The sequence below is a fragment of the Accipiter gentilis genome, chromosome 5 (assembly GCF_929443795.1).
Source record: "Accipiter gentilis chromosome 5, bAccGen1.1, whole genome shotgun sequence".
Lineage (NCBI taxonomy): Eukaryota > Metazoa > Chordata > Aves > Accipitriformes > Accipitridae > Astur > Astur gentilis.
Window position 1 is genome coordinate 5158677 of NC_064884.1, and position 25848 is coordinate 5184524.

Genomic DNA, 25848 nt, shown 5'->3' on the forward strand with positions numbered 1-25848 from the left:
CACATTTACCTAAAAAAAAAAAAAAAAAAGCCATCAGAAAAAAAGACTACTACTCAAAAATGTCTATTTACAATCTGTGAACCAGACACTCATTTACTCTAGTTCCACTGAATTAATTACTTGTACCCATAGACAACCTGACCAGGAATTTGTATTACTCAAGTCTACTTTAACAAAATTAAATATCTACCTCTGTTCAAGTGGAGAGTTGCAAAGTGACAACAATTTCCCTGGTGATATGCTGTGAATGTTGAAGTTTCCTACACTTTGGCATCTCATGAAATTAAGAAACACTTGCGCACACAAACCTCAAGATTCACACCTGACCAATACAACAAAAGAGCATGCTGCAGAGAACAGGCAAGCTACATTACTTACAATTCAGGAAAGACCAGAACACATGCACACCTCTACTCCAGAGAGGTTGCTTTCCTTTGGTATCAGATAAAACCCAAAGGATGAATAAAAGAAAGAAGGGAAGGTCAAGACTAATCCTTGTCCCATCAAATAAACACAAACTGCTTTTGTGTTCAATGGAGTCAGAAGTTCACCCAAGGTTTTCAAACAGTGACATCCTCCAGTGGGGCAGTGAGGTCAGCTGTGAACAATAACAAGACCTGGACACAAATTTTGCAAAAGACAACAATTTTTTTAAAAGGAAAAAATAAGAAGGCTCTAAAATACTTACTTAAAAAAAAAAAAAAAAAGAAAAAAGAAAAAAAAAAAAAGCACCTTTAGAAACAGCAGAATGGCTCAAAGCAAAGCAAGTTTGGTAGTGGATAAAGCACAGTGCCATTGACCTTGAAAGTCTATTGAAAACCAAGGCTCACATCTAGACACAGGTCTCTTGTGAAATGAACTGGGTAACCTCGGCTCAGTTTGGGGGTTTACGGTATGTGTGCGTGATAGTAACAGCATGATAGACCCTTCTTATGGGAAGGTCTGAAATGAGTGAGGGGAAAAGAGGGTCCTGACACAGAAATCCTTCCAGATTAGAGATTGACAGGCAATCCAGTGTGAATGCAGAGATTTGCAAGCAGAGGGCAGTGTTTCATGCTAATAGTGCTAAGCAAGGGCTCGTTCTTGAAGTGAATGCCTGGAAGAGTATTATAATGTCACTGTTGGCGTTGAGAATCCTTGGGGAAGGTCAGCTGCAGTTTGTGAGTCCCTGGAGAGTTCTGCTGCTGCGGGTTCCCTTAAACAAGACCTTCATTTGGCAGCATTTTGAAGGCACTGGAACACCAGATGTTGCCCCAAGCATTGTTCCTAGAGAAGCTGGTCCATAGCTAGAAGTCAGAGCTCCTTTTACACGTGATGGAGGAGTCGTCTCAGTGGAGGTAGGTAGGTTGATTCCATCGGTACCAAGATCTGTTTGCAACATAGGGAATAAGAGCTGCAATTGCCATGTTGTTAACTGTTTCCCTTGAAATGAAAATCATTATTACTCCATTTGTAACATTACTTTGACCTGGCAGCCAGCAAATGATCCTTTCCTCCTAGAGGAAGCTCACAGCAAACCCCCTGTCTTTCTAAGCAACATCTTCCATATCGCTCGTGTTTTCACGTACTACCTGGCTGTTGGACTTCCTCCATGTAAGAGGAGGTCTGATTCACTGCACAGGATGATCCATGACTCAGAAAGCCCAGAAGCTGTGGGTAACGCCCTCTGCTCTCTGTTGCCTTCCTACTAACACAGCATCCTCGATGCGGTGTGGCAGACGCTGCAGTGGCAGAGAGGCCTGAGCAGCACAGACTGTGGCAGAGGCATGTCCAGGGACATAACCAGGAGGGCTCTGAGCCCATATGTGTGGCTTAATGCTTTTGTAGCACCTAAAGGAAGGGCAGAGGAAAATTTTTGGTTTTGTTTCATCTGCCACTGTGGAATAGTTACTCTGCAGCAGAGCTCTCTGGGTGGCACTGCAGGAAAGAAAACCGGCTGTGGAGGGGGTTATCCAAGCAGAAACAGCAAAATAAGCCTTCCTCTGCTTTATCCACACGAGGAGTTAGTTTAGGACAGTCCTCATGGCCAGTGTTTCTCTTCAGGTTTTGTTGTTTGGGTTTGGGATTTTTTTACCTCTTTTTTTTAACCAGCACAGTTTTTCAGGCAAAACTTGCTTTACTATTTGTCTTCAAGCAGAGAAATAGCCATATCCCAAGAAGCTTTGGGTTAGATACGAAGCTTCATGTAAGAACGTGCCACCACGTAGCTCCACATTGCTGGAGTCTCTAAGGGCTTGCACATTCTTCTCCAAGGTCCAAATGCTTTTCTCCCAAACCCTCCGATGCCCTCGCCAAGGAGCAAGCTGGGCCCCCCCGCCTTACCCTGAAGAGTTGAAACTGGAAGAGTTCATTGCAGCTTTGGAGTTGCTCTGGGCTGTGCCGGGGCTGCTGGCATGGAGTGCACTGCCAGGGGAGGAGGGCCTGCTGGAATTCCCTGGGGAACACGATGATGTTACTGTGTAGCAGAGAAAGCTGAATAAGACTGGGATCTCCTTTTCCTGCCGAGGTCAGCCCAAGCCTGAACAATTCCACTATATCTTGTACCCACCCTGTTGTTCACCTGACTCACTGTCTGCCCTGCAGCAGCAAGGCAGCATCTGTGCCCCAGCCACAGAGCAGGTGAGGGTCTCCAGGACTGCGCTCTCTGGAGCAGCACTTGGTTTCTATTACTGTGAATCGCACTTTTCGAAGGAGGTCTGACAATGTTCTGCTGAAGAAATGCAGTAACCTACCCCAAAGCACTCCTCTTGTTTGGCTTCTAGGTGTGCCTGGCTCCCAAACCTAAACGCCGCGGTAAAATTTGCCTAGGATTATCCTGGGAATGTTATCGTGCCCAGGAAGCTTTCTATGTCTTCGTTGCAGCCGAGAGAAAGACTCTGCTGTTCTTACCCCTTGTACACTTGTTATGGGGGGATACTTTCCCTGGCCAAACCCAAGGATCTTATTAAGAGTGGCCTGCAAATGTGACCTAGGAACCAAGTAGTCAGAGAGCAAGAGCAAGAGCAGAGGAAGGAGGGAAGGAATGGTGAGGCAGGTTTCTCAAGGCTTACCAGTCCCAGGCATGGTGCTGTGCACTGGATTGACAGAAAGGGGCCCCAAGGACCCTGAGGTAGAGACCTGGAGAGAAACAGAAGCAAACAGTAAGCAGTTAGCACTATGAGGTTATACATCACAAAATGCCACTCCTTACACATTCCGTTCAGAGTGTGCTGGCTCCCAGGCAGACTTATCTACATCTGAGGCTCCCACAGATATTTCTATTCATAGTCTAGCGTAGAAGCACCATTCCCAAATCCAGGGCCATGGAAAGAAACCAGAATGAGTATTACATGTGCTTGACACTCTCTACATAGGTGTAAATTTATGGATCAGCTATGGGAAAGCCTGAAATTATCAAACACAAGCCAAACATCCTGGAAGTCCTGAGATCCAGGTGGTAGGAGCCACTGCCCTTTGGATGTTTCAGACTGGATGTTCCTAGTCACAAACTTCCCAGCTCACTCTGGTCTTGGGCACAGTTAATCCCTTTTCCTTTACAGAGCTCTTGGTGGGTGAGAATTCTCAGGTGACAATTAGTAATTTGGTGGCTGCAATCAAAGCAAGCCTGGGGCATTTGTTGTTCCATCATGATACTTTAACTACAGGCAACACGTTGTTCAGAATGACTGATGAGCAAAGGCATACTTTGTACAACACATTCACAGGAAAACTATTCACCAAAGCTACTGCTTTAAAAATTCATGGCTTGCAAGCAGCATTTTGTGTTTGTGACTGCAGACCAAATGTGTTGCGCAACAAGCGGTCAAACTTCTTGTGAAGTTTTCCTGCCTTCTGATGGATAATTCCAAAACCAGAAGATTTCAAGATAAAATATTGCTTGGGAATACATACTCTCCCTCCCACTTGCGTGTGCTCCAGCACTAACACCGTAGGGAGGTTCCTGCCACTTTTATAGGTGGAAGCAACTAAGCAACTACTAACTAGCAGAAATGCGATAGTAGCTTGTTGTCCCCAGTAGCAACAGACAGTAGATTACAAGGACACGGTTTCACCAACTCTCACAATGGTTTCTTTTGTCCTCATCCTTCCTGGCAATGAAAATACACTTGCCAAAATGTGAATGTACCACCTGAGAGAACAACGGCTGGCACTACTGAAGTGTATTCTGCCTTTCTGCACAGATGTAAAACAACAAACTGATACGTAAATGGTTACCATTAGGTTTCAGAGTTAGCAACTAAATTGACATAAGTGGATGTAATTCTCATTCCATGGAATGCTGATTCCTCCTCCATTAACTTTGGAAAGCTTTTATTTACCAATTTTAGGGTGAAAGATTTGGGGATAGCACCCGTATTTGAATAAATTATCCTACAATTAAGATGACCTGTACCTTCTAGGAAACTTGTATTTTCTTTCTATTGTTTTCATTAATATAACTAAAAATAAGTGTTCTGTAAATGCGAACGTGACATTCCATTCAATTTGGGATGTTGAGTATATGCCCCATACGTGGCTAGCCCAGCTGCTTCTCTGCACACTCCTGCAGGTATAGTCCCCCACTGGACTGTGGAGTGGGCTTGCCAGCAACTTGGGGACTTGTGTGTACAAGGAAATGTCCTGTCCTTTTCCAGCAAACCCTGCTGCATTCCTCCCCCCCCCGCCCCCCATTCCCTTCCTGTCTGGGATGGCATGTAGAACTCCTTAATCCAGAGTCTCTCACCAGTCTGGAATTGTAGATAGGTGATTTGATGGGGGATGGCATCGGGCAGCTGATCCGTTTTTCCTTCTGGCGCCGGTTGCAGAACCAGACCCGAACCACCTCCTTTTCCATGGAGAGCTGCTCTGCTATCAAGGATATCTCTTCTGAACTGGGCTTGGGGTTCTGCTGAGAAAGGGCAGGAGGTTAAAGAAAGCCCCAGGGACCCGTAGCTTTCAGCATCAACGTATGCTTCTGCTGGTGGAAAGGCAGAGGACAAGGGTGGCATTGGCTGTAAACTGGGGAGGAGAGAAAATTTGCTTCTAAGACAAAGGGTAAATGTTTGCTTGAGAGATTATGTTCTGTGAACCAGAGAATGCCTCCGATTCAACATCAAGTCTCATGGAATCAGTGGGGGATGAGTCACAGTACCTGGCCCTGTTATTGCATAAAGCACCACACTCTTTGATCTTAACAGCACCCTAAATCATTGCTTGGGGGGAAGCTAATGACTGGTGGTCTTATCACTACCCAGGACACACAAGCTCCGAGTGCTGTTTGTACGCCTACCTGCACCATCCTCAGAAAAGCCATTTCTTATCTTTCTCCATCCTTCATTTATAAAAGGAAATAATAGCACCTAACCTTTCTTCTGAGTCACTTTTTTCTGGTGCATTTGACTGCATTTAGCTCTATGGGTTTTGATCGGAGTTGGAGACTTGTGGGCCAAGAATACCTAGCACGGAGATGCCAAGACACTTTTCCCATTACAAAGAATGCCTCACAGTAGCTAAAAATGAGGTGCCCATAATGATCTGACAATGACTGTCTTTTGTTCTCATTAACAGTCTTAGGAGGAAATTTTTATATGATCCGATATGAGGGAGAAACCAAGAAAAAATGAGGCCTGGTCAAAAATGGTTTTGATGAAAAATTTTCAATGCACAGTTTAGTCCTACAGATTTTAAGCTCTTTTTGCTCTCTGTAGCGATTTTTCTTGAAAATCTTGATCATTAAAAAGTAAAAGGCTCCAGTTCTGAAATGATTCAGCAGCAATATCTGGAGCAACTGGTTCTGTGGTCTCACAAGACCTGCTTAATGGGGCATCCGTTTCCGTGCTGCACCATGGCCACACAGTTCCCGTGACACACATCTACAGCTTGCAAAGAGAAGAGGTGGTTGCAGGAGATCAGCTTGGGCTAGGGCACTGCTCAGTGGACGATAATGGGGAGGTGTGGTGATGGCATTGTATTTCCTTTAAAACAACATTTGCCAAGGAAATAATTAGGTCTGATTATTTGGTTTTGACACTTTTCCTGTTAACCCCTGCAAGCATTTTCTAACGTGCTACCAAAACGAACAAAAAAAGAGATCTCTTTTTGAGGATTCGGCGCTACTGTGACCTAGCAAATGCCAAACTCAGACAGTTCACAACACATTGAAAGATTTTCCCCTCACATCTTGAAATCTTTTCTCCAGCGTGGAGCGAATGTTGGTCTCAATGCTGGTTCGCTTCTTTCTTTTCCGTCCAAACATCTCATTCACTGAGGGGTACGAATTCGGAGTGCTCATGGAAGAATCCAAAGGAGCAGATTCTGGGGAAAGAGGAAGGGAAAAAGAGATATTCAAGAAGATAACGAGTTATTTTCATTCCTAGATCCTTTCTAGCAACTATGGCACCTCCTAAAATAAGTAAAATGTTCCTACGTTATGGATCCTTCTGATTGTGATTAAAATTGCTCCAACAGTCCCAAATCCACCAATGATCTTGTCCGAATCAGGAAAGAAATATGAGTGCTAAAATTTTAATCAACTGTATTGGGTCAAGCCACCACATCACACATTATTTTTCCTTTTTCCAGCTTGATTTCCAGCCTGCTCTGATTGGGACCACACATTTTCCAATTTTTTAATTTCACACAGTCAAAGATGTTGACTTACACCACTGGGATCAGGCCTTATGTAGCTGAGACAGCTCCTGACGTGATAAATTGGTCAAACATGCAACTCCTAAAGGGCTGGGTGAAGCACATGAGACTAAGGCCATTCCTACAGCGGTCTGCAGCCAGCAGAGGACACGAGCCCAATCCCGGCTGCTGTTGGGGATTCCCCTTGCAGTTATGTCTTCCTTTCCATGGGCTGATCTCCGAGCTCTTTGGAAGGAGTCCCTTCCTATTCTTTCCTGCTGACACAGGGAGGGACTGAATGGACTAGCCCAGTGATTTGCCGCAGGCCATGCAACAGAGCAAGAGGCGATGCAGGAAGGGACTGCCCCGGACACCAAATTGCAATGTGAATCCCATATTGCCAGAGAGAAAGGGCAGATGTGGTGTGATATCTAGGCTGCTATGCAACCTGCTGTGTGAGCCACAGAGGAAAGGAGTGTGTTACTAGCCCAGCCACGGATCTGAGAGGTCTTAGCTCCAGCTCCGATTTTGCTGGCTTTTATTGGAGGTTCCCGGATGAATCTTCTTGTCCTGGCCAAGACTGGTGGCATTTCTGCATGTAATGTCACCTACCTGCATCACTCAGCCACTTCTCCAGCAGGGGTTTGAGCTTGCACATATTCTTAAAGCTCAGGTTGAGAGCCTCAAAGCGGGAAATGGTGGTCTGGCTGAAATCATTGCCATAGAGCTTCCCCATGGCAAGTCCAACGTCACCCTGCCAGAGAAGATCCAAATCACAACATGAGCTCAGAAAACCCCCTCACAGCTTCCTGCAGTCAGACCACCTCTCAGGCTGCTTTCAGAGTAGGTCCAGCCTTGTTTCCATGACCTGCCTTCCAGAGAAAGTGACTTCTCTTCCCACAACGGGAATCTGCCCCGCATCCCTGAGCCTTTGCCTATTGGAGAAGGTGCAGATAAAGAGGTCATGGTAATGAAGGAAGGTAAGGAATGGTTTGTCTCTTCATGTGTTCAGAAGGGGATGCTCCAAAGAAAGCCAAACTGTATCTAATCCAGCCCTTCCTCCGTCCACGTCTCTGCCACAAACTCCCCCAGTCTAACATGTCCACATCACAAGTGACACCACTCTTCCCACTGGGGAGGCTGCTCACCTGCGTGAACCCCAGTTTGATTCGCCTTTGTTTGAAAGTCTTAGCAAACTTTTCCAGCTCCTCCAGGTCACTGGGTTCCTCAGATGCTCCTGAAGGAGTTAGGTGCTTTGCCACTTGCAAATGCTGGGGTACGTCCAGGTGGGGTTCAACCGATGAGCCAGGGAGTCCAGAACGGCCCACAGCCTGTTAAAACAACAAAAAAGATGCATAGAGTCACAACAATAGAGAAGTACACAATTTTCTCTGGCATTTGCCCTTGGAGAAACAGCACTTTTGTGGATGGGTGCTTGGCAGGGTGGGACTGTATGTTGGACTGTATGTTGAAGCAAGTTACCTGTGATGCCAGGCTGGGTCCTGGCTGCGAGAGGAGAAGGCTGCCCTGTTGCTGGGGGAAGGAGAGGAGGTTTGGCTGCAAAGCTGAGGAAAGAAAAAGAGACATATCTGATCAGATCAGCTCCTTCATCAGCACCTAGGCAGCTGAGCATCACTCTGCACAGGAAAGGCTCATGAAACTCTGAATGGAAAACGTTAGTTAGCTCTTGTTCAAAATAGGACAATTTCAGCCATTACAACTGTGGATGGCTCTGAGTTGGATTACAAGAAAGGAAAGGTTCTTTTCATGGCTTTTTAGCCTGAAAGGGATTATTACAATAATGATATGGGTAAAATATCTCATCCACTGATCCCTGTGTGTAGCTCATTAAGCTAAGGCTGAACTAGGGCACAGACATTCTACATAGACATCTAACTTTGATTTTAGATGCCAAGCAGCAGAGAATTTATTACATCCGTAGTGGTGATCTCTCCCAGTGCTTAGTCATTGTAGCTGTTAAAAAAATGTGCATCTTATTTCCAATATAAGCTTTTCTGACTGCAACTTTCAGCCACTTGATCTTGTTAAAAAAATCCTGATCCTACAGTTAATCTCATGAGCCTGCCCACTTGCTGCTTTCTACTATACTTTTCATTTTGAAGTGTCATTTTGAAGCCATCTGACCCTTTCTTTTCTACCCTACTGTATTTCAAATAAATTGAATTTCTTTTGGAATATATAAACTGACACAAAATGATGAAAGGAAAAAAGAAAGAAAATCTATAAAACTAACAAAAACTAGTATTTATGGAGACTGCGTAATTGTTTAGTTGACAAACCGCCAAGTACAAACCTATATCTCTTACAGGGAATGTCCTAAAGGATTAAGTAGCAACCAAAGCAGTGTAGTTCCCTAGAAATTTAGTTAGGTTCTTCAAGTCTGTTGTGGATGAAGCCTATAGAATTTAGTGAGGATTTATAACCTTTCTTGAAACAGTCAATATATTCTATTGATTGTAACTGACAATGATAGGGAAAACTATAGAAATTTATGGACTTCTGCTAAAAAAAAAAAGGAAAAAAAGATCATGTCCAGAATCAATCACTCCCCCCTCTCTCTCTTTCTGTCTTTCCTTTTTTAATTTAGATCTGAATGTGCAGGATCCCATTTATTTATTTAGATTGGTGTTTCAATAAGCCTTCTCTAATGCTGGAACAACTTTGAATTTCAAATGCAGGCTGGTAATGAGGTGCACATTTTTAACAGTGAAGGTAATTAATCACTGGAATGGCTTGCCTAGGGACATGGCGGATGCTCTGTCATTTGGAGTCTTTAAAATCATGATTGAACACCTTTGCGAAAGCTGAGCTCTAGCTCAAATGAAAATTATGGACTGGATTCAGGAATCACTGGTTTGACAGCTGATGAGACTGAGGCTGTGTTTTCGTAAGATGAAGACTACAGCAGGAATATTCTGGCTGACAGTATTCCCAGCATCTACCTGGCTGCTTGTTTCCACCTTTACGGCACAGAGCTTTCACCCCCTTATTCAAGTGTGCCAGCATTAGCTGTTTGAAGGGCTGCACAATGAATCACATCGGGGCATAATGAATCAGACCTGGCAACTTTTCTGGTTTAAAAACAGCTTTAAAATGCAAAACCCAAATGAAAACGCATGTCCTCTTGGAAAGGTTAAGCCCACAGCCAGGTCCCTTTGGCCATGAAATCCATTAACTGATGTAGCCATCAGCCAGAACTCAGGAAACATTGGGGGTGTTCCCACGACAGCCCAAGGGACAACCTTCAGGAATATTTTGTGCATCTCTTTGGTATGAAGAATGCTCCGTCTGTATCTGTATCAAACAGTTCCATAAAACCAATCTGTGCCTTCCCTTTCACTCCCCAGTGGCTGTGCAGACACACCTCAAAAGACCATTAAAACTTGGCAATCATCTATTTGAATGGAAGTGCTCTTGCACAAAAAGCCAGCTACTGGCCAGAATATCCAGTCTTTGTCAAGTCTGGAACCAAAAGGGGTCATGGCCAAACGAGCGGCCATCTGTTGGAGGGGTTATAGCTGCCAAAGGAAGACACTTGACAGAAGAAACTCTAACTCTATAAAAGGAAGCAAGTTCTGTTTTGCATTATAATGCGTTTCCTATCATACGTGAATAAAAGCAGGCAGATGATCCTGACCCTGCCATTTCAAACAAACTAAATCCTAGATTGTTGGTAAATATACATCAAGTACTGTCTGTATACATCCCTCAGCATTATTTGCCAGAGAGGAGTTTACACACCGTGAATGAGAAGTAGGTTGCCTACTTGCCTACAATACAGGTTTTCTTTTGGAGCATATGCACTCGTGCATTCAAGCTGCAGAGATTTTAAGGTTTTAATTCTGAATTTTGGTTCATACTGAAGGACCTCTGTGCTGGAATAAGTCAAGAATGTGAGCAAAGGACCCAAGTCCCTTTGCATCTGTCAAGTTACGGATCAAAGACTACGTTTGTCTGTCCACAAGCAGCATAAAACTTCATCAATGGTGTGCCTGTATCCCCATTGTTGGAGAAATGCCATAAAAAATATCAGCAGTAAAAATAGAAACACAGGGACTTTCTCAAGCACTCGGTTCAGTCCTCAGTCCTTTCATCCCTTTCACAGAGCTGATTACACTGTGTTTCAGAAGTAGTTAGACCTCCTGTCCTCTCCTGCCCCATGGCTTGGAGCGAGATTTGGGAACAACCACTGGCAACTCCGCACCTCTCAGCTCTCATCCCCGGGTTGCCCCTGGCTAAGTTAGACCTGTTTGTTCTAGTGCCAGCATCGTCCTTCCACCAGAGCAGCTCAGCTCCTTCCCTCGATTTACTCTCCCTCCAAGGTACTTGGAGAGATCAACTCAACCTCTCCTCAGTTTTCTGGAAGAAAGGAGGACTGCTAAACCCAGCGAGGCTGCAACTGCTCCCCAAGGAGCAGGCTCCTCGCTGCCTTGCTGGAAGCCAGCCAGAGGTGACTTCCAGAGGTGGGATGCCCACCAAGCCTGCAAAGACTGGCCCCAAGGTGGCACTCTTAGCGCACACAAGCCACAGGTGCCAGGAGCATCGAAGGAACTGGACCCTTCCCGGAGGAGCTACGTGCTTATGGGATCAGCCCGGGTGTGGGAACCAGCACAGGGGGAAAACGCAGCTGGTAACACAGCAGGGGAACAGACACCATCATGCTGGGAAAACCTAACAGACTAGATTAAAAGCACCAGTCATGAGAAGGGAGGTTTTTCCTAGCTATGTATCTGCTTGTAACAATGCCCCTTTCTGCTTTTATTGCTCTTACCTTGTTGCCCGGCCTGAGATTGAGACAGAAGAAACTGGGGCACTGACTGCATATGACCGGGAAGCAATACAAGCTGCTGCAGAGTGTGAAGAGAGCTCATATCCTACGGGAAAAAGCAAAGGGAACAACAAAACTCAGAGATGCCTGCTCATCACACAGCACCACCCCTCCTGTAAAGATTCCCTGCTCTTTTATACTGTCCTCGACCCCATTCACACTTTTCATTTAACTGCCAACACACCAGATCTGTGTAATTCACGCACGGGAGAGCTACAGGTCCAGAGGAACTCCAGAATCTGAAGTTTTAAGCTGTATAAGAATTCTGTGCACATACAGACATCCACATGGAGAGTTGTCTACTTTTATCTGAAAAAGTTAATCCTTGAAAATGACATTTTTGAGGCACAGGCAATCAAAACCTTATTGTTAGAAGTAACAGTGAAACCTCCTGGATTTCAGTTTCTTCCAGATAATGTATTTTCAGAGAGTGAACTCCCTAAAATTACACAGGCAAGTGCAGCTGACTGTCCCATCTCACGAACACTGAGAGCCTATTTTCCACAGAGGGCTGATTTCCCAGCCAGCCGTGTGCTGAGACGGGAAAGGAGCAATGCCCAACAGCACCTGATTCTCTGCACCAACAGCAAATGCGTTGCAATAGACACAATGCCCAGATCTGAAAATGTTTCCTGTTCTTTGCCATGTAGCTGCAAGGAGTTCCCCATCCTGCATTGAGTAGAGCAGGCAATAGGTATTGAGAGAGGTGGATTACATCCTAGTGCTCTTTCACATTACTGGGGTCTCAGCCCCAGGTCCTTTGTTGGGATTAGGGGATAAGAGTTTGCATTTGCTTGGGATAGACCCCCACAAAAATAATGCCCCAATAAGACCAACTTCAGAGGTACGTTTTTAAAGGAACTCATTACTTAATAAGATGAGCTCTTCAAGCTTTTCAAGAAAACTTTTGAAGCTTTGGGGAAATTGAACAGTCCCAGAATTGTGTAAGAGATCTGAATACCCATGAAAGAATGAGGGAAGAGATTACTGAGCAGCTGTGTGGCCTTCTGGCATCTAATTCCCACTAGAATTTAACAAGAGTTAAGTGCTAAACTCCAATTTTTTACCTTAGGAAAAAAAAATTCCCTCAAGGAATGAATTTCTTCTCTGGCATAAATCAATTTGAGGCAGCATATTCAAGAACGGCTTTACTGGTTCAGATGAAGAGTTAATCTAGCCTAGAATCCTATCTCCAACAATGACATTAACCAGACATTCATGAAAGAGGAAGACCAGGGCAAGCATATCTAACACTTCCCCTTGGTGTTGTCTCAGCCTCCAATTATTTTCAATTCAAGGGGTTTCCTGAGCATGGTGTGGTTTGCCTACTTAGTAAACCCTCAAAAGAAATCTCTTCCAAGTACGTGTCCAGTCTACCTTTGAACCCATGTAAAACTTTCTGCAGAGAAGGAAGAGGCTGAGGAGGAAGCTGACTTTTGCCAACACACATTCACTTTTCCAATTTAGAGTCCATCATACCCTCAAGTCTCCTTTTGCCACTGTCAAAAGGCGCATGTAATTTGGCGAGTGTCCCAAAATCAGCCTCTTCTCTGGAGGTTCACTAACCAGTGCCATTTCAGACTTCTGGATCCCCGAAGCAGCGAAGTCACTTACCCCTGCGATTTGGCTTCCGGGCATCATTGATGATCCCTGCACAAGGTGACCTGACCTAGGGGGGATTGTAGATTGCAAGGAGTCGCTGAGGTCTTCGGTTTTAATCTGAAAAAAGAGCAAAGTAATTGTAGCATTAGGGAGCAGAGACAAGGGGATGCAGGTGTGGGGCAGCTAGGAGTCTGAGAGGCTGGAAGGCATCGGGAAGGGGTTCCTTTCAGAGAAAAGTTAGATGTCAGGACTCACTGCTTCCATCCCTGGCTTTGTAGAAAGGCATAGTCGTTCCCCACTTCTGCTCTCCAGTTTGTGACATGGACATAGTGTTCCTGCTCTGCCAAGCCAAGGGGAGGCTTGCAGTTTGCTCAATCAAAACGCATTAATTAAAACACTTTAGGAAATAACCAAGTTCCAGTGACTTAGCAAGGTTTAAAGCATGTGAATACTTTCCTCAGACAAAATACTGAGACATTTTGTGGAGTTATAAGGAAGACATGAAGCAATTCTTTGCAGATCACGACTCACAGCCCGATGGCAGGGTTGGCTATAGATAGCCTCTCATTTTGTTCTGCAGGTAGCAGAGAACGGTACAAGGGGATGGGAAAGGAAAGGTCATGAAGTAAAAGACATCAAAAAGCAGTGTAATCTTCCAGACTCGAAAATGCAGCACCCCAGGCACCAAACATATTTGCTCAGCTTCTACCAGAAAGCAACATGAAATTGTACTGGTCTAGCAAGGAAAAATCTGCTTCCTTAGCTAGAAAAAGCTGTGGAAAAAGAACGGGAAAACTTCACAGGTGTCAGCCCTTTACCCAGTGGTCATTTTGACCTACTTTAAGGGTCAAGACTTATTTCTGTCTACAAAAAAAAAAAAAAAAAAAAAAAAAAAAAGTCACGATTTCTGAGTCCACGTTCTTAAGAGAAGAATTTACCCAGGGACCAGAACTCAATCCTTGTTTCTGGTTTATTCCATAGTCTCCATGTTAATTTCTAACATTGCTGCTACTTAATTTAAAACAAACAAACAACCCGTTACATCACTTTGTACTAGCTGAAATCCTTTGGTAAGGCTGACTGGGACAGGAAAGAGGGGAACTGGGTTGGGGAGATTTTAGAAGATTTTAGATTAATTCCTGAAAACTGTATGAGGAGTGTCTATGTGCAGATGCCATGCACAGGAGACAGAAAAGACATACAGAGTTCTTAGAACACATTTTCCCTAAGAAAAGATCCAAGCAAACAATTTCCAAAGTGAAGTTCACATTTTTCCTAAGCCTGAGAATGCGTGGAACAAGGCTCACGAGTCCCATTCCTCATCTAAGCCTTTCCAGCGCAAGAAGAGGCTCCAGTTTCCACAAACTGGAAAAACCAGGACGACACCAGAAAGGAAAGGTCTTGAAAACCCCGTCCACGGGCTCCGCATTGCAGATTCACTCTTACTACTAGGGCTGAACCTCACCATTTCCCATCAAATTACTCAAGCCCAACATCCCCCAGAAAGCAAGCAGGGTTGCATTTGCCGGGGTTTTGCAGTGCTGATGCGGACATACAACCTCCTACCAGCAGAGGGGGACAAGAAATTCAGCTTTTAAAAACTGGCCCAAGCGAATATTTTTGGTTGAGGGAGGTTTTATTTCAATTTGACTGAAGCAAACGAATACACAAATCTCCGCAGGAGCAAAGGACAGAATGTGATCACAAGAGGCTCGCAGCTGCAATGCAGGGAGCTGGCCCTGTAACGTTAACCTCTGCATTTTGGAAGGTACTACGCAGAGGGAAGAGAATTACAACATCTCCTTTCATTACAACTATAGCTCTGGACACTGCCGAAACTAGTTTTGCAATAATGCTAGCTCTTTGCAACAAGAGTTATACATGCTATGAATTCCAGTTCTTTCCTACCTTTCAGGTTGGCATGATCATCCCTCTTAACCTGGCGAAAAAAATCAGATGGAAAGTTCTTCTTGATCACTATCAATGCGGATAGTGTCTAAGTTATTCAATGTTAGACGAAAGGCTCAGGAGAATACACCGTTACCCCTGAGCCATCCAGTCATTGCAGGCAAATGGTTTTATGCACGTTTTTCTTTCTGAGGGTGCATTAAAAAGAAGTCATTTGAGCCAAAAAGAAAAAATAAATAAAAAAAAAAAAATTACCCCCGCTTGCAATTCATGTGTGTCTGCCTCACACAATGCAGTCATCCAAGTCTGAACAGTCCCAAAAAGAAAAGTTATCCGCGTCTTAGAGAACAAGGCACTTGATCCCGCCTAAGTTATGATCCCAATAAGAGTGGAGTGTTGAAGAAGCACAAGCCATTTCCAAACTGAAATCAATTTTTACAGCTGCCAAGCGGAATGATTTGGAAGCGTTCCAGGGTGAAAGGGGTGTGTAGCTGTATCCCGGCATCGCACAATATGAGAACGGGAGGTGGGTTTGGCAAAGGACCGGTTCCCGATTTAAAAACAACAACATCTCCCACTGCTCCTTCCCCCGTCCCTGGAATTCTCTGGCTCCCTCCTGCGCAGTGGGCGGGAACCTGGGTGTTCTTGACAAATCCTTCTCCCCTGCACCTATTTTCATTGGGTTTAGGCTCAAATTTACCTCTCCCTCCTCTTCCTCTCCCCAACAGGCCTGCAGCTGGCTAATTGTTCATTAGCAAGAGTTCGGGGTATATCCAAAACTTTTGGGATGGTTTATGCAAATCCTGCACCTTCATTTTTTCCCTGGCTAAACCGGCAGTATTACCAACTGTACATTAAAAAAACCAAACCCGAAAACCCCAAAAAACCACACACATTGTGGGCGAGGCCACTCAATATCATGAGACTCCCTTAAAATAATGTAAATTTCAAATTAATAAAACAAGGGGAGGAGTTGCCTTCTCCTTTCCCAGTGCATCTGACTCATATTTGCAGGCATTTTCTACAAATATGAGAAAAGGTTCCTTTAAGGAACCAAAAAAAGGTTGAAATTACCACCGAATCGCCTCATGTAGGTCCTTGATGAGAAGAACCCTGCTGAAACACTGCAAGTGAGCAACAGCGATTTAGGTAAAACCAGGACCAGATCCCACCGTGGTTCTTCAGGACCTTGGTTTTACACGAGGATCAAGCCAGGCGGGGAATGGGGAACAAGAAGCCGTTGAGAGCAAACCTAAGTTTCTTCCCATTGAATTTGATTTGGGGAAATAACACTGTCTAAGGAAAAGCGAACCCGTAAACCAGCAGGAGCAAGTAACGCACCGCAGACACCTCCTGCTCCCCGAGAGCTAGGGAGAGGCGCGGAGCCTGGGTTGCCAGCTGTGAATCTCCAGGCACCTTCTTCCCTTGGGCTCAGGGGAGTCTGCGGGCAGGGCTGGCAGCAGCTCCGAGCTCCTCCGGAGGAGGTAACGGCAGGTGGCGGCACCGGTACGCCGAGCGACCCAGGGCTTCTCCGGGATCGGAAAGGAATCGCACTCGCATATCTCAAGTGGATGTTTTCACAGCCTTAAAATAGGGTCAGCTGCCCCCAAGCAATCAGAGTGAAAAACACAGGAAGGGTGACTGGATGGAAAGAGAGTCCTTTCCTTAGTTGGCTAGCATGTCTGCTGGGCCTGGCCAAGGATGATGAATTGTTTCTTACCTATCTCTGGCCTGAAAACAAAAACAAAAAGCAAAACAAACTAAGAAACATATTGAGGGCGATGGAAAATGATCAAAGCTCTTCAGCTTGCTTGCGTAACCGATTTGTGGAAGGTGTTTCATAAACATTTCATAAGAAGGAGAATTATGAAGAAAACATCTCCCAACCTGCCTGCAATTACTGCACAAACTCTTCCTTACCAGTAGGAAGAAGGGGAGAAAAAAAAAGTACATCTGTTTTGTAACTGATCTGTGAACTTTTGGCAAACATTCGGCTCATGAAAACATCCTGCAGACATACTGCAAAGCTGTAAAAAGCCAGCCTTACATGAGGAAGTTGGAAAGATTCACCTTAGCAGCTCTGATTTCGCCGCGTGGAAGGCCATACCCTTCCAACAGACAGGCCGACAGACCCACATTTGATTCAATGGACTGACAGCCGAATTCCATTCGTTGGGCAGGACTCTGGCTGCAGCCCTCCTCGTATAAGCGCAGTTTCGGGTCACCGCTCGCTGGTAATCGGAATTGGTCTTCGTCGTCTCTCAGACACCAAAGCAGGCAGCCTGAACGCTGCCCCAAGCCACCTCCTTTTGATGAGCGCTTCTGATGTAACGTAAGCACCGCTCCGTCATCCTCTTTGCAAAGGTGGGACCCACCGACTGATTCAGCACCCAGAGCCTCGGATGCTTTCCCCAAATCTAGATAAGTGCTCTCCGTATCCTGCCAGAGCGAGGCCGTTAAAGCCATGTCAGCCTTCTCCAGTACCACTTATTAGGCAGGAACCGTGGTCATTATTGTAAGATAGAAGACAATCATATTTGTTGTGTAGTTTCTATTTAGACGGTAACCTCTTTGAAACAGATATTTATCTGCCTTCGTATCTGGCTTATCTCATAGTCAGCAAATCACAACTGTTTAAGAGTTTGACTTACTCATATCCATCCCTCCCTCCCCCCATTGCGGAGTGGTAAGGCTGTTTCACTGGATAGAAGAGGGTCAAGTGCACACAGACGTAAGAGCGTCTGAACCAGTTGCCCCTCGCTGGAAACAAACAGCGTGGTTCTTCCAGGGCTGAATCACTCCCGAAGCGCTATTCAATACAACGGGGCTGTCTGAAGCTGCCCCAAAGTGATTTGCCTGAAGTCAAGGGAGGAAGTTTTATGATAGAAACAGGTACCAAAACTGGATCCGAGGCTATTGCAGTTAACTAAGACTTCCCACCTTCCAATGGCGTAAGTGTACTTCTCTGTGAATTACCTGCACACGTGGGCACCATAAAATAAAAAACACACTAATAATAAATTATAGCAATAACAATAATGGGCTTGCAATTACTATTTCCACATGTACTATCCTGCACGTACGGCAAGGCTTAACAGACACCCAGGAAGAAAGCAGAAAACCCTTATGTCAATGCAACGATATTCACCCTATAACATTTGATATCCTTTCACAGTGAAGGGTGGGATTTTTCAGAGGCTGTCAGCATGACAAAAGGGGAGTTAATCCCACGCTGAAAGCCTAACAGACTACATCTTAAAACTCAGCAATGACAGCACACTGAAAAATTAAAATGTAATCCCTAACCTCAACACACCTGCATCACAGCTACACGAGGCCTTCGAGTTTATTAATTGAGGCCGATCTGATATGCTTTATCCTCTGAGCTTCAGCTCAGGATGTTAACAGTTGTGCCTTAGCTGGAGTAAAAATGGGGGTGGGAAATCAAAACTTCAAGAATAACTGAGCTACATGCTTCAGAAAAGAAAACAAGCAGAACCACACTCAGCTTGGCATTCACAGGCTTTCTGATACGGAACGTCCCTAGCGTTTTTGCTTTTAAACAAAGAACAGGAAAAAGAAAGAAGTCACCCCTCTCCTCTGTGCTGAACGATAAACCTCAAAATGATCACGTGTAGCACAGGAGGCTTCAAAAGCAGGCGCTGGGCAAGAGAGTGGAGAACCAAAATGAGAGGTAGGAAGAGCACCTGCCCTGAATGGCCCAGCGCCTGCTCAGGGAGGCACGTCCTGATGAAGGGCTGCTCTCCACATTAGATACTGCAGCCTCTGCAAGAGCTTCAGGAGCACAGAAGCTAGCTAGTGCTTTTGGAAGGTGATCTGTGCTCAGGGAGCACAGAACTGGCAAAAAGATACTGAAAAGCAACCACTTACAGCATTTTCACTCTTACTGTTTGTTGGTACTCGGGCATGTGGCACCTTCTCTGCCAAGGCCTGCGGACATGCCAAATTGGAAGTATTTAAAAAAGGGGGAGGGGAAGATGCCATTTTCTTGGTCAGAATGGTGAGAACCTCCAAATGAAGCACAAAAAACAATTTCACCACCATTAAGGCTGTGATTTCTCTCATGTCTCCGTTCCAGGACTCTCCCTGACCCTTCCTCCCCAGCCATCCTCAGCCCAGAGGTCCTGCCCTTCTGCCCCAACCTTCTCATGCATCGCAGCACTGCTCCCTGCATCTCTCTCAACTTCACTTGCCCAACTTCCAAAGCTCTCCAGAACTCCACCTCTGCCTACACCTTTGTGCTTATCTTCTCTGCTCCCACCCTGGGCTGCATCCCTGCCCCTTTCCTTATCAATCCGATTTCACACACACCAGGCTTCATGGCTTCTCCCATGCCCTCTTGCATGCTCACACAGGTTCCCTGGAGCCTCATCATGCTCCTGTGGAAGTCAGCAGCAAAGTTGCCTTATTGGGCTTTTGTGGGGCTAAAACCAGACCCTTAACTGTTCGCCAAATTCCCTGCATGAAAATTTTCCCCTTGCCACGGATCTCTTGTCTAGGGGAGAAAACTGTGATTGTTCTGGATTCTCCATGCCCTCTGGCTGCCAACGAGTCACAAACCATCTAAATACCTGGCACTGCCTCCCTGCTGTACAGCAGCGATGTCCCCGGATCAGTGATCCACAAGGAGGGCAGAGCAGTGTCCACCTAGCGAGTCATGGCACTGGTAGCCCTCAGTAGCAAGGCACTTTCCAGCACATCCCACATTTGAAAGGTATTAACTTGGAATCAGACGGCTCCCGTGACTGGGGCTGGCTCCATCCCAGCTCTGCAGGTTTCTCTGATTGGTTCATGGTAGTTTTGGCACCAGTTGCTGCGCCCCAGGGAACTGGGACACAAGAAGAGCAGCTAGAGGGATTGCATTAAATACACACAAGTAATATAATTAAAAAAGAAAGGGAGAGTGAGAAAGATCAACTTTGCTGGAGAGTATCACACAGTTTTTCCTTTTGGGTGGAGGGAATCGAGTCTAGTGATTGAGGGGAAGAGGGAGCTCAGAGCCACTTCTCTGCTCCCAACTCTGCGGCTCTGGGCAACTTCGATGTGTTGGGGAAGCAGGGCAAGAGGGTTCCTTGCTAGAATAAACCCGAAGTCTGACTCCTAAGGGGCTGAGCAGCCCCGGTTCAGCCCACTGCTTTCACATGGAGCGCTAGCAGATCAGCACCTCTGGGAAGATAGAAAGTGCACTCTGATGTCAGGCTTCCAAAATTAGAGGCCTTGCTTGAAACCCCATCGCCTTCACCTTTTTATGCTATGACTTGCCCTTCTGCAAAATGGGTGTAGGGCCCCACCCTTGCTGGGTGGTGCAGGCTTTTGATTGAATTCTTGGAGCTCACCAGATGAAAGGCCTTCAAGAATTCTGAGTCCTCTCCTTATTACGGATGAGCCATTCTCTAGTAGGCAAAAGAGTCATATCCATGCACAGCAGTTCGTGCAACTCACCGCTTAAAAGGTGCCGGGCAACCTAAATAGTGGTTTGACAGTGACAACCATGCCTTGAGCTTAGTTTCTATTGTGGAAACAATCGTTATGCCCCTTTAGACAGGTCCATGAAACTAGGGCTTGTCACCTATGAGCCTGGAAAATATTTCCCAAAGGATGATAGGAGCCCAGTTGGAGCAGAGAATTTGCACAAAGCCCTATCTGTTTCTCCCTCATCTCTAAGACAGCTTTGAAACAGCTGTGCAAGATATATTGCCAGTGGACCAAGGCAACAAGCGTAGGAAATACCTTATAAATATATGTTGCTCTTTAGAAGCCTGGAGCAGGAAAGCAGGACTTTGTGAACAGACTGCAGCTGGATCTTAAGGAACAGATACAATCCAGCCAATTCTGAAGCGAGGCTGGGTTGTTGTCAATTGTTATTGACTCACATAAAATTAATTCAGTGGTTTCAGTCCACCTCTTGAGAAAAAATGCAAAAAGGCCAAATCCTTCCTCCTACTTCCATCTCCCTTCCCCTCATAAACTTCCCCAGAGACTCACTGGCCTGTTGCAGAGTTCATTCCCAACAATCTCATCTGAGGGCCTCTGCAAGGCGCCAGAACAAAACTAGCTTGAAGAAGAGGTTCCTCTACATTTCTGTCCTAAGCAAAACAGTGCCATATATAGAAACAGAGGACTTTCCCTCAAGACAGGGCTTTCTCTGATGCTTTCCCAAAGGGCTGCATTTCAATGAAGAACCAGTGCACACATACAAATTTATGCAATCAGTCTATCCCTAAGACAGAGCAAGGAAACTTCAAAAGGGAAAGGCCAAAGTACTGTTCAGCTTAGATCCAGTGTCAGTCAAGGCAGATACGGACAGCCGGGCTGATTTCCAGTTAGTGAAGGCTCAAGAGATGAAAAGCAGATGCAAGACTTAGGCTGATACCCTGGGGCAGTGCAGAGAAGAAGAGAGAGTGAAATCTGAATTGATCCCCAGAGGGGAGAAGGAAGCAGGATGTGAACCTCCCCTTGAGAGGAGGGCAAAACAGGACTGGGATGGAAATCTGGAGGGCAGACTGAAACCTGAACTACCCACAGGGAAAAGCCAAGCAGGAACAGAAATGACATCTAGGGAACACATGAGATTAGGGGGAGGTGGGAACACAAAGTGGAATGAAAAACTATGAGAGACATCCCTGGGGGGAGGGAAGCCCTGATTGAGCGAAATTAAATCTGCAGGGAGTTTTGCATCCCAGATATTAATAACAAACTACCTAGTAAGCTAGGCCCTTCTTTCCACCTTCAAAAGGATGGAGGGGAGGAAGAACTTGTCTGTGGTTGAGCACAAGACTATGAATCAGAGAATCGGAGTCCGTATCCCAGCTCTGCCAGGGAGCAGGTCCCTGGATTACAATTCACCTCAATGTCCACAGGCAACTGTCCTATAAAGTATCCACTGATTTCAACTGCAATCACGTTGCTCAGCATCTTTGGGAAAAGCCAGGTAGTCGGTCTGTGTCTGCCTCACCTGTAAGACAGGGTTAAACACCTCCCTACCTTCCAAAGGCACCGGGATGCTAAATTCATTAGCAAAGTACCTTCAGACGTGTGGGTGGAAAGTACCAAACAAGGTCAGAGTGTTATTAATGGCACTGAAAAAGAGCCACCAGTGATTCTAGATCTCAGATGCAGTTTGCCCGCTTTAATTTCTCATATCACGTGCACCAGCTGTGAAGACCGGAGACAACTCGCTCTATTACCTCAAAACAACTGTTGAAAACCCCACATAAACCTTCAAAAATTAAAGTTCTCTTGGACAATGACTCTGTCAGATATGAACAGGGCAGGGAGATGAGTTAGATAAGGAGGTCCTGAGGAGGGGAACCCCTGTGGCACCTCTTGTAGAGAGTAGGGCAGTAACACACAAGATCCTTCACCTGGTTTTGGAAGGAAGGAATTTTTCAATGGACCCTGTCCCTCACCGCTCTTTCACGATATACTACCAGACACACTCAACTGGCCAAAAAAAGTCTACTCGGGTCATACTGACTGGGAATCTTAAGCAGCTGAATTATTTAATGCTGACTGACCACTGAAGAGAGGGATTTTGAACCGTGTCCCTTACAGTCATGTGCAACAGTCAAAACAGCCATGTGTGCAACTTGGTGTGCAAATGTAAGTGCTGAGCTAATGTGCATATGAAATACGAGGCCACTTCAATTGCATATCTTATTTCCTTATTTTGTTCTGGATGCTTCCCTTTACGTTCTGAAGATTTCTCCTCCCCCAGCAATACATCTCCAAGCTACCTCTTTTCCGAGGTAAATCCATCCCAAGATCCTATTTCTAAGAAGCCTGTTGGAAAGAAATATATATCCTTATTATACCCCCTGATTGGTGTAAACCAAAGAAAATAAAGTAATAGCAATAAAGAATTAACAGGAAAATTCAAGCTGTGCTGAGCCCTGGGCTGCTCGAGTACGCTAGTGCCTGCTTGTCTGTCTTAAATATTGTAAAGTCTCACGGCAGGATCACTTTTACGTTGATACAAATAACAAACCTGTCATTATCATTAAACAAATGACAGCCTGTCTGCAAGGGTTACAGCCTTCTGCTGGAATGAAACTGCATGACATATTTGGATACAGAGCACATGCAGATCCTACTAGAGCACATGCAGATCCTGCTAATCCTTTCCTGGCTGGTAACATACAACCTTTTTTCCTTTCCTAAGCACTAGTAACATATAACCATTCAGCTTTATTTCAAAAGAGGCATATTCTCTCCCAGCACCGGAGTGCAGCTCGGTGCTTGAGAGCACGAAGGGGCTTGGAAAGGACCTCTCATTCCCTGCTCTGGAAGAGGAGGAGATCTGAGCCTTCATTCCTCCCTGGCAGTCAGAGACTGCATTGATACAAGGACCAACAGATGACATGGTCCTACGCATCACTTTCCTGATGGAAAAGAAATCAGCGATTCAGCATCTGTGTATTTTCCTCCTCCAGCTGCAAATCGACGCACAGCACTATGTGCTGGGCTACAACACTCACACCATGCACACAAGCCCTGTCGTCTCCCAAAACCATCAGCTCCATGTGTGTATTCCAGAAGGCAATGTTATCTCAGGGGTTAACTCCAGACACAGGGTGAATTACCTGGCTGTCTAGAACAGCTCTCTTCAGAGCCATCCACAAAAACAAACAATGCAGTATTTCCTTAAAAGCTGAACGCTGTGTGTACCAATGGAGAAATAAACCAAACAAGACGTGGTAAGACCACAGCAGCATCACCTGGTGAGGATCACCACATTACAGCGAGGTAAAGTTCTGATTTCAACACTTTCGGTCAGACCTTTTCCTGGTCCCACTCAATGCCCTTTCATGGCAAGACTCTCAAGCCACATGTGCCGAGTTACTCAGTTCTGTCCCTGACGCCCTTTGGATACAATCCCAAACCATCAAGAAGCAGATGTCCCTATCCAGGTTGCCAGCACTGAAGGTGAAAGTTTATTACTGTCTCTTTGCATTTCCCTTGATATAAACAGGAAACAACCGGCATTAGATTCACTAAATAAAAAGCCAAACCAGATAGGCAAGGCAGAAGATGCTTCTTTTTCCATACACACCCTTTTCCCTCTCATTCACATACAAATTACTGTTGCATCCAGGTGGGAGGAGAGTTTGAAGAGGGGAGGGGGGAAGAAATGTTTGCCAAATAGGTTGAGGGATCAGAAGGCAGCTTTCTCATAAAGTGCAGGGCTGACCCACAAACTGCGAGAAAACCTCAAACTCCGCAAGAGTTTCCCTCCTCCCCATTTTCAGGGTGAGAGCAGCCACAGCAGGGAATTGGTAGGCAAGCAAGGGGTCTAACCAGGTCACTCCACCCTTCTCTTCCCGCCTGGAGCATAACATGGGAGGGAAACAGACCTGAAATGTAGGCCATCTACAAAGACTGGGGGAGAGGCTTAAATGATGTGAGATTTATGATCTTCAAAGTGATTAGCGCCCAGCACTCCAAATAAAGTCAAAGAGAGCTCAGCAGCTCTTGCATTCAGTTTGGAGTTGGGTTTCAAATCATACTTCTCTGGCTTCAGTTTGAAAACTTGAATTGCAAGGTAACAAAAAAAAAAAAAAGCCATCCAAAACCAACCTCAAACCCCAAACCAAAATTAAAAAACCCACCAACCTCCATCCCTAATGAAAGAGCTCAGCACCTGATTTTACATGAAAACACTTTGATATTTCCATATCTCCCTTCTTCCTTTTTCTTGTCATTTGAAATCTATTTGCTGAATTGAAGATGAATTCACCAATAACTGAGGCCAACCTAAAATGTGAGTGTATAACCCGTGTGCATTTGGGCTCATGCTCATTTAAAATAATAATAACAATAACTATAATGGCTCAAGTTTACACATGGCCTTGAGAGGGCCAAGAGAGGGAGACAGAGAGCCATTTGCGCACCCCTGTGTCCACTCACATGGACTGTTATAACCCCATCCCCAACATCACTGCAAAACCCCTTCTGCGGATACTACCTATGTTTTGGGGAATCGGTCCAGATTTAAAAAAATTAAAAAATAAAAGGAGCTTGTTCACAGGCTTTTGCTTTTCAAACCTTGATAAGTCCCCAGTCAGATCTGGTAGTCAGTTACACAGAAGTGCTGGCACAAATGAAAAGGATTTTGTGGTACCACTTTGGTGGAAGGAGAAAAACAGAAGTGGGAAGTGAATGCTACAGAAGGCTGTCATAAAATCACAATCTCTTTTTGGGAGGAGGACATTTCTATCAAGCAGACTCTGGCCCAAATCATACTGACTGCAAGGCTGTCTGCCCCCACAACTTTGCCAGCATCCCCTCATTCATTCAGTGGCATGCAGAAAACTAGGACCTTAAAGATAATGTCTCAAATCATCAGTGGGTGTAAATCAGCACTGCTTCACCACAGTCAATAACATTTCCTTGATTAACCTCAGCCCAGCTTCCAGTTCTAACATCCTTGTGGTGTTGCCATAGGAAAAGTTTGCAACATGTAATGATCTTGTACTTTCATAGCTTATTTCTATCTTGAGGGAATTTTCTTTTATCACTAGTTATAAGCAGATTGGATTCTTCTCTTGGCGTGTAGAAAGCCTGTGCTTTGGGCTCTGCAATCCACAGAGCTGGAGACACAAGACTTTTTGTTTTCAGCTGGGTATTCCAAAAACCTGGAAGATGGCTGAACGTGTTAAGACACCTTTGATAGGAAGTTACGACCCACCCAAAACCATAGCAGCCAAACCAAACAAACAAACAGCAGCTTGCTGACATCTGTCAGACAAGAGCCACCACGGCAAACTTGAAGGACAGAAAAGTCATGGCAAGAAGCTCCAGCTGCCCACCTGCTGCTAGCAGGAAGCCTTTGCAAAGGATTGCAACCCTTGAACTCGGGGAAC

At 45.3% G+C, this 25848-nt stretch overlaps 1 protein-coding gene across 1 annotated transcript in view; it reads right to left on the reverse strand.

The window, feature by feature from the left end:
* Nucleotides 1–1328: 1328 nt before the first annotated feature.
* POU2F3 (POU class 2 homeobox 3) overlaps nucleotides 1329–25848 on the reverse strand; it is a 43054-nt gene continuing 18534 nt past the window's right edge. Inside the window, exons 5-14 of the mRNA XM_049800180.1 lie at nucleotides 13070–13174; nucleotides 11399–11501; nucleotides 8089–8171; nucleotides 7755–7937; nucleotides 7219–7360; nucleotides 6158–6294; nucleotides 4724–4885; nucleotides 3051–3117; nucleotides 2323–2455; nucleotides 1329–1368 (exon numbers count right to left, since the gene is read on the reverse strand). Of these exons, the coding sequence (XP_049656137.1) occupies nucleotides 1329–1368; nucleotides 2323–2455; nucleotides 3051–3117; nucleotides 4724–4885; nucleotides 6158–6294; nucleotides 7219–7360; nucleotides 7755–7937; nucleotides 8089–8171; nucleotides 11399–11501; nucleotides 13070–13174 (1155 nt within the window). The remainder of the gene's footprint in view (nucleotides 1369–2322; nucleotides 2456–3050; nucleotides 3118–4723; nucleotides 4886–6157; nucleotides 6295–7218; nucleotides 7361–7754; nucleotides 7938–8088; nucleotides 8172–11398; nucleotides 11502–13069; nucleotides 13175–25848) is intronic.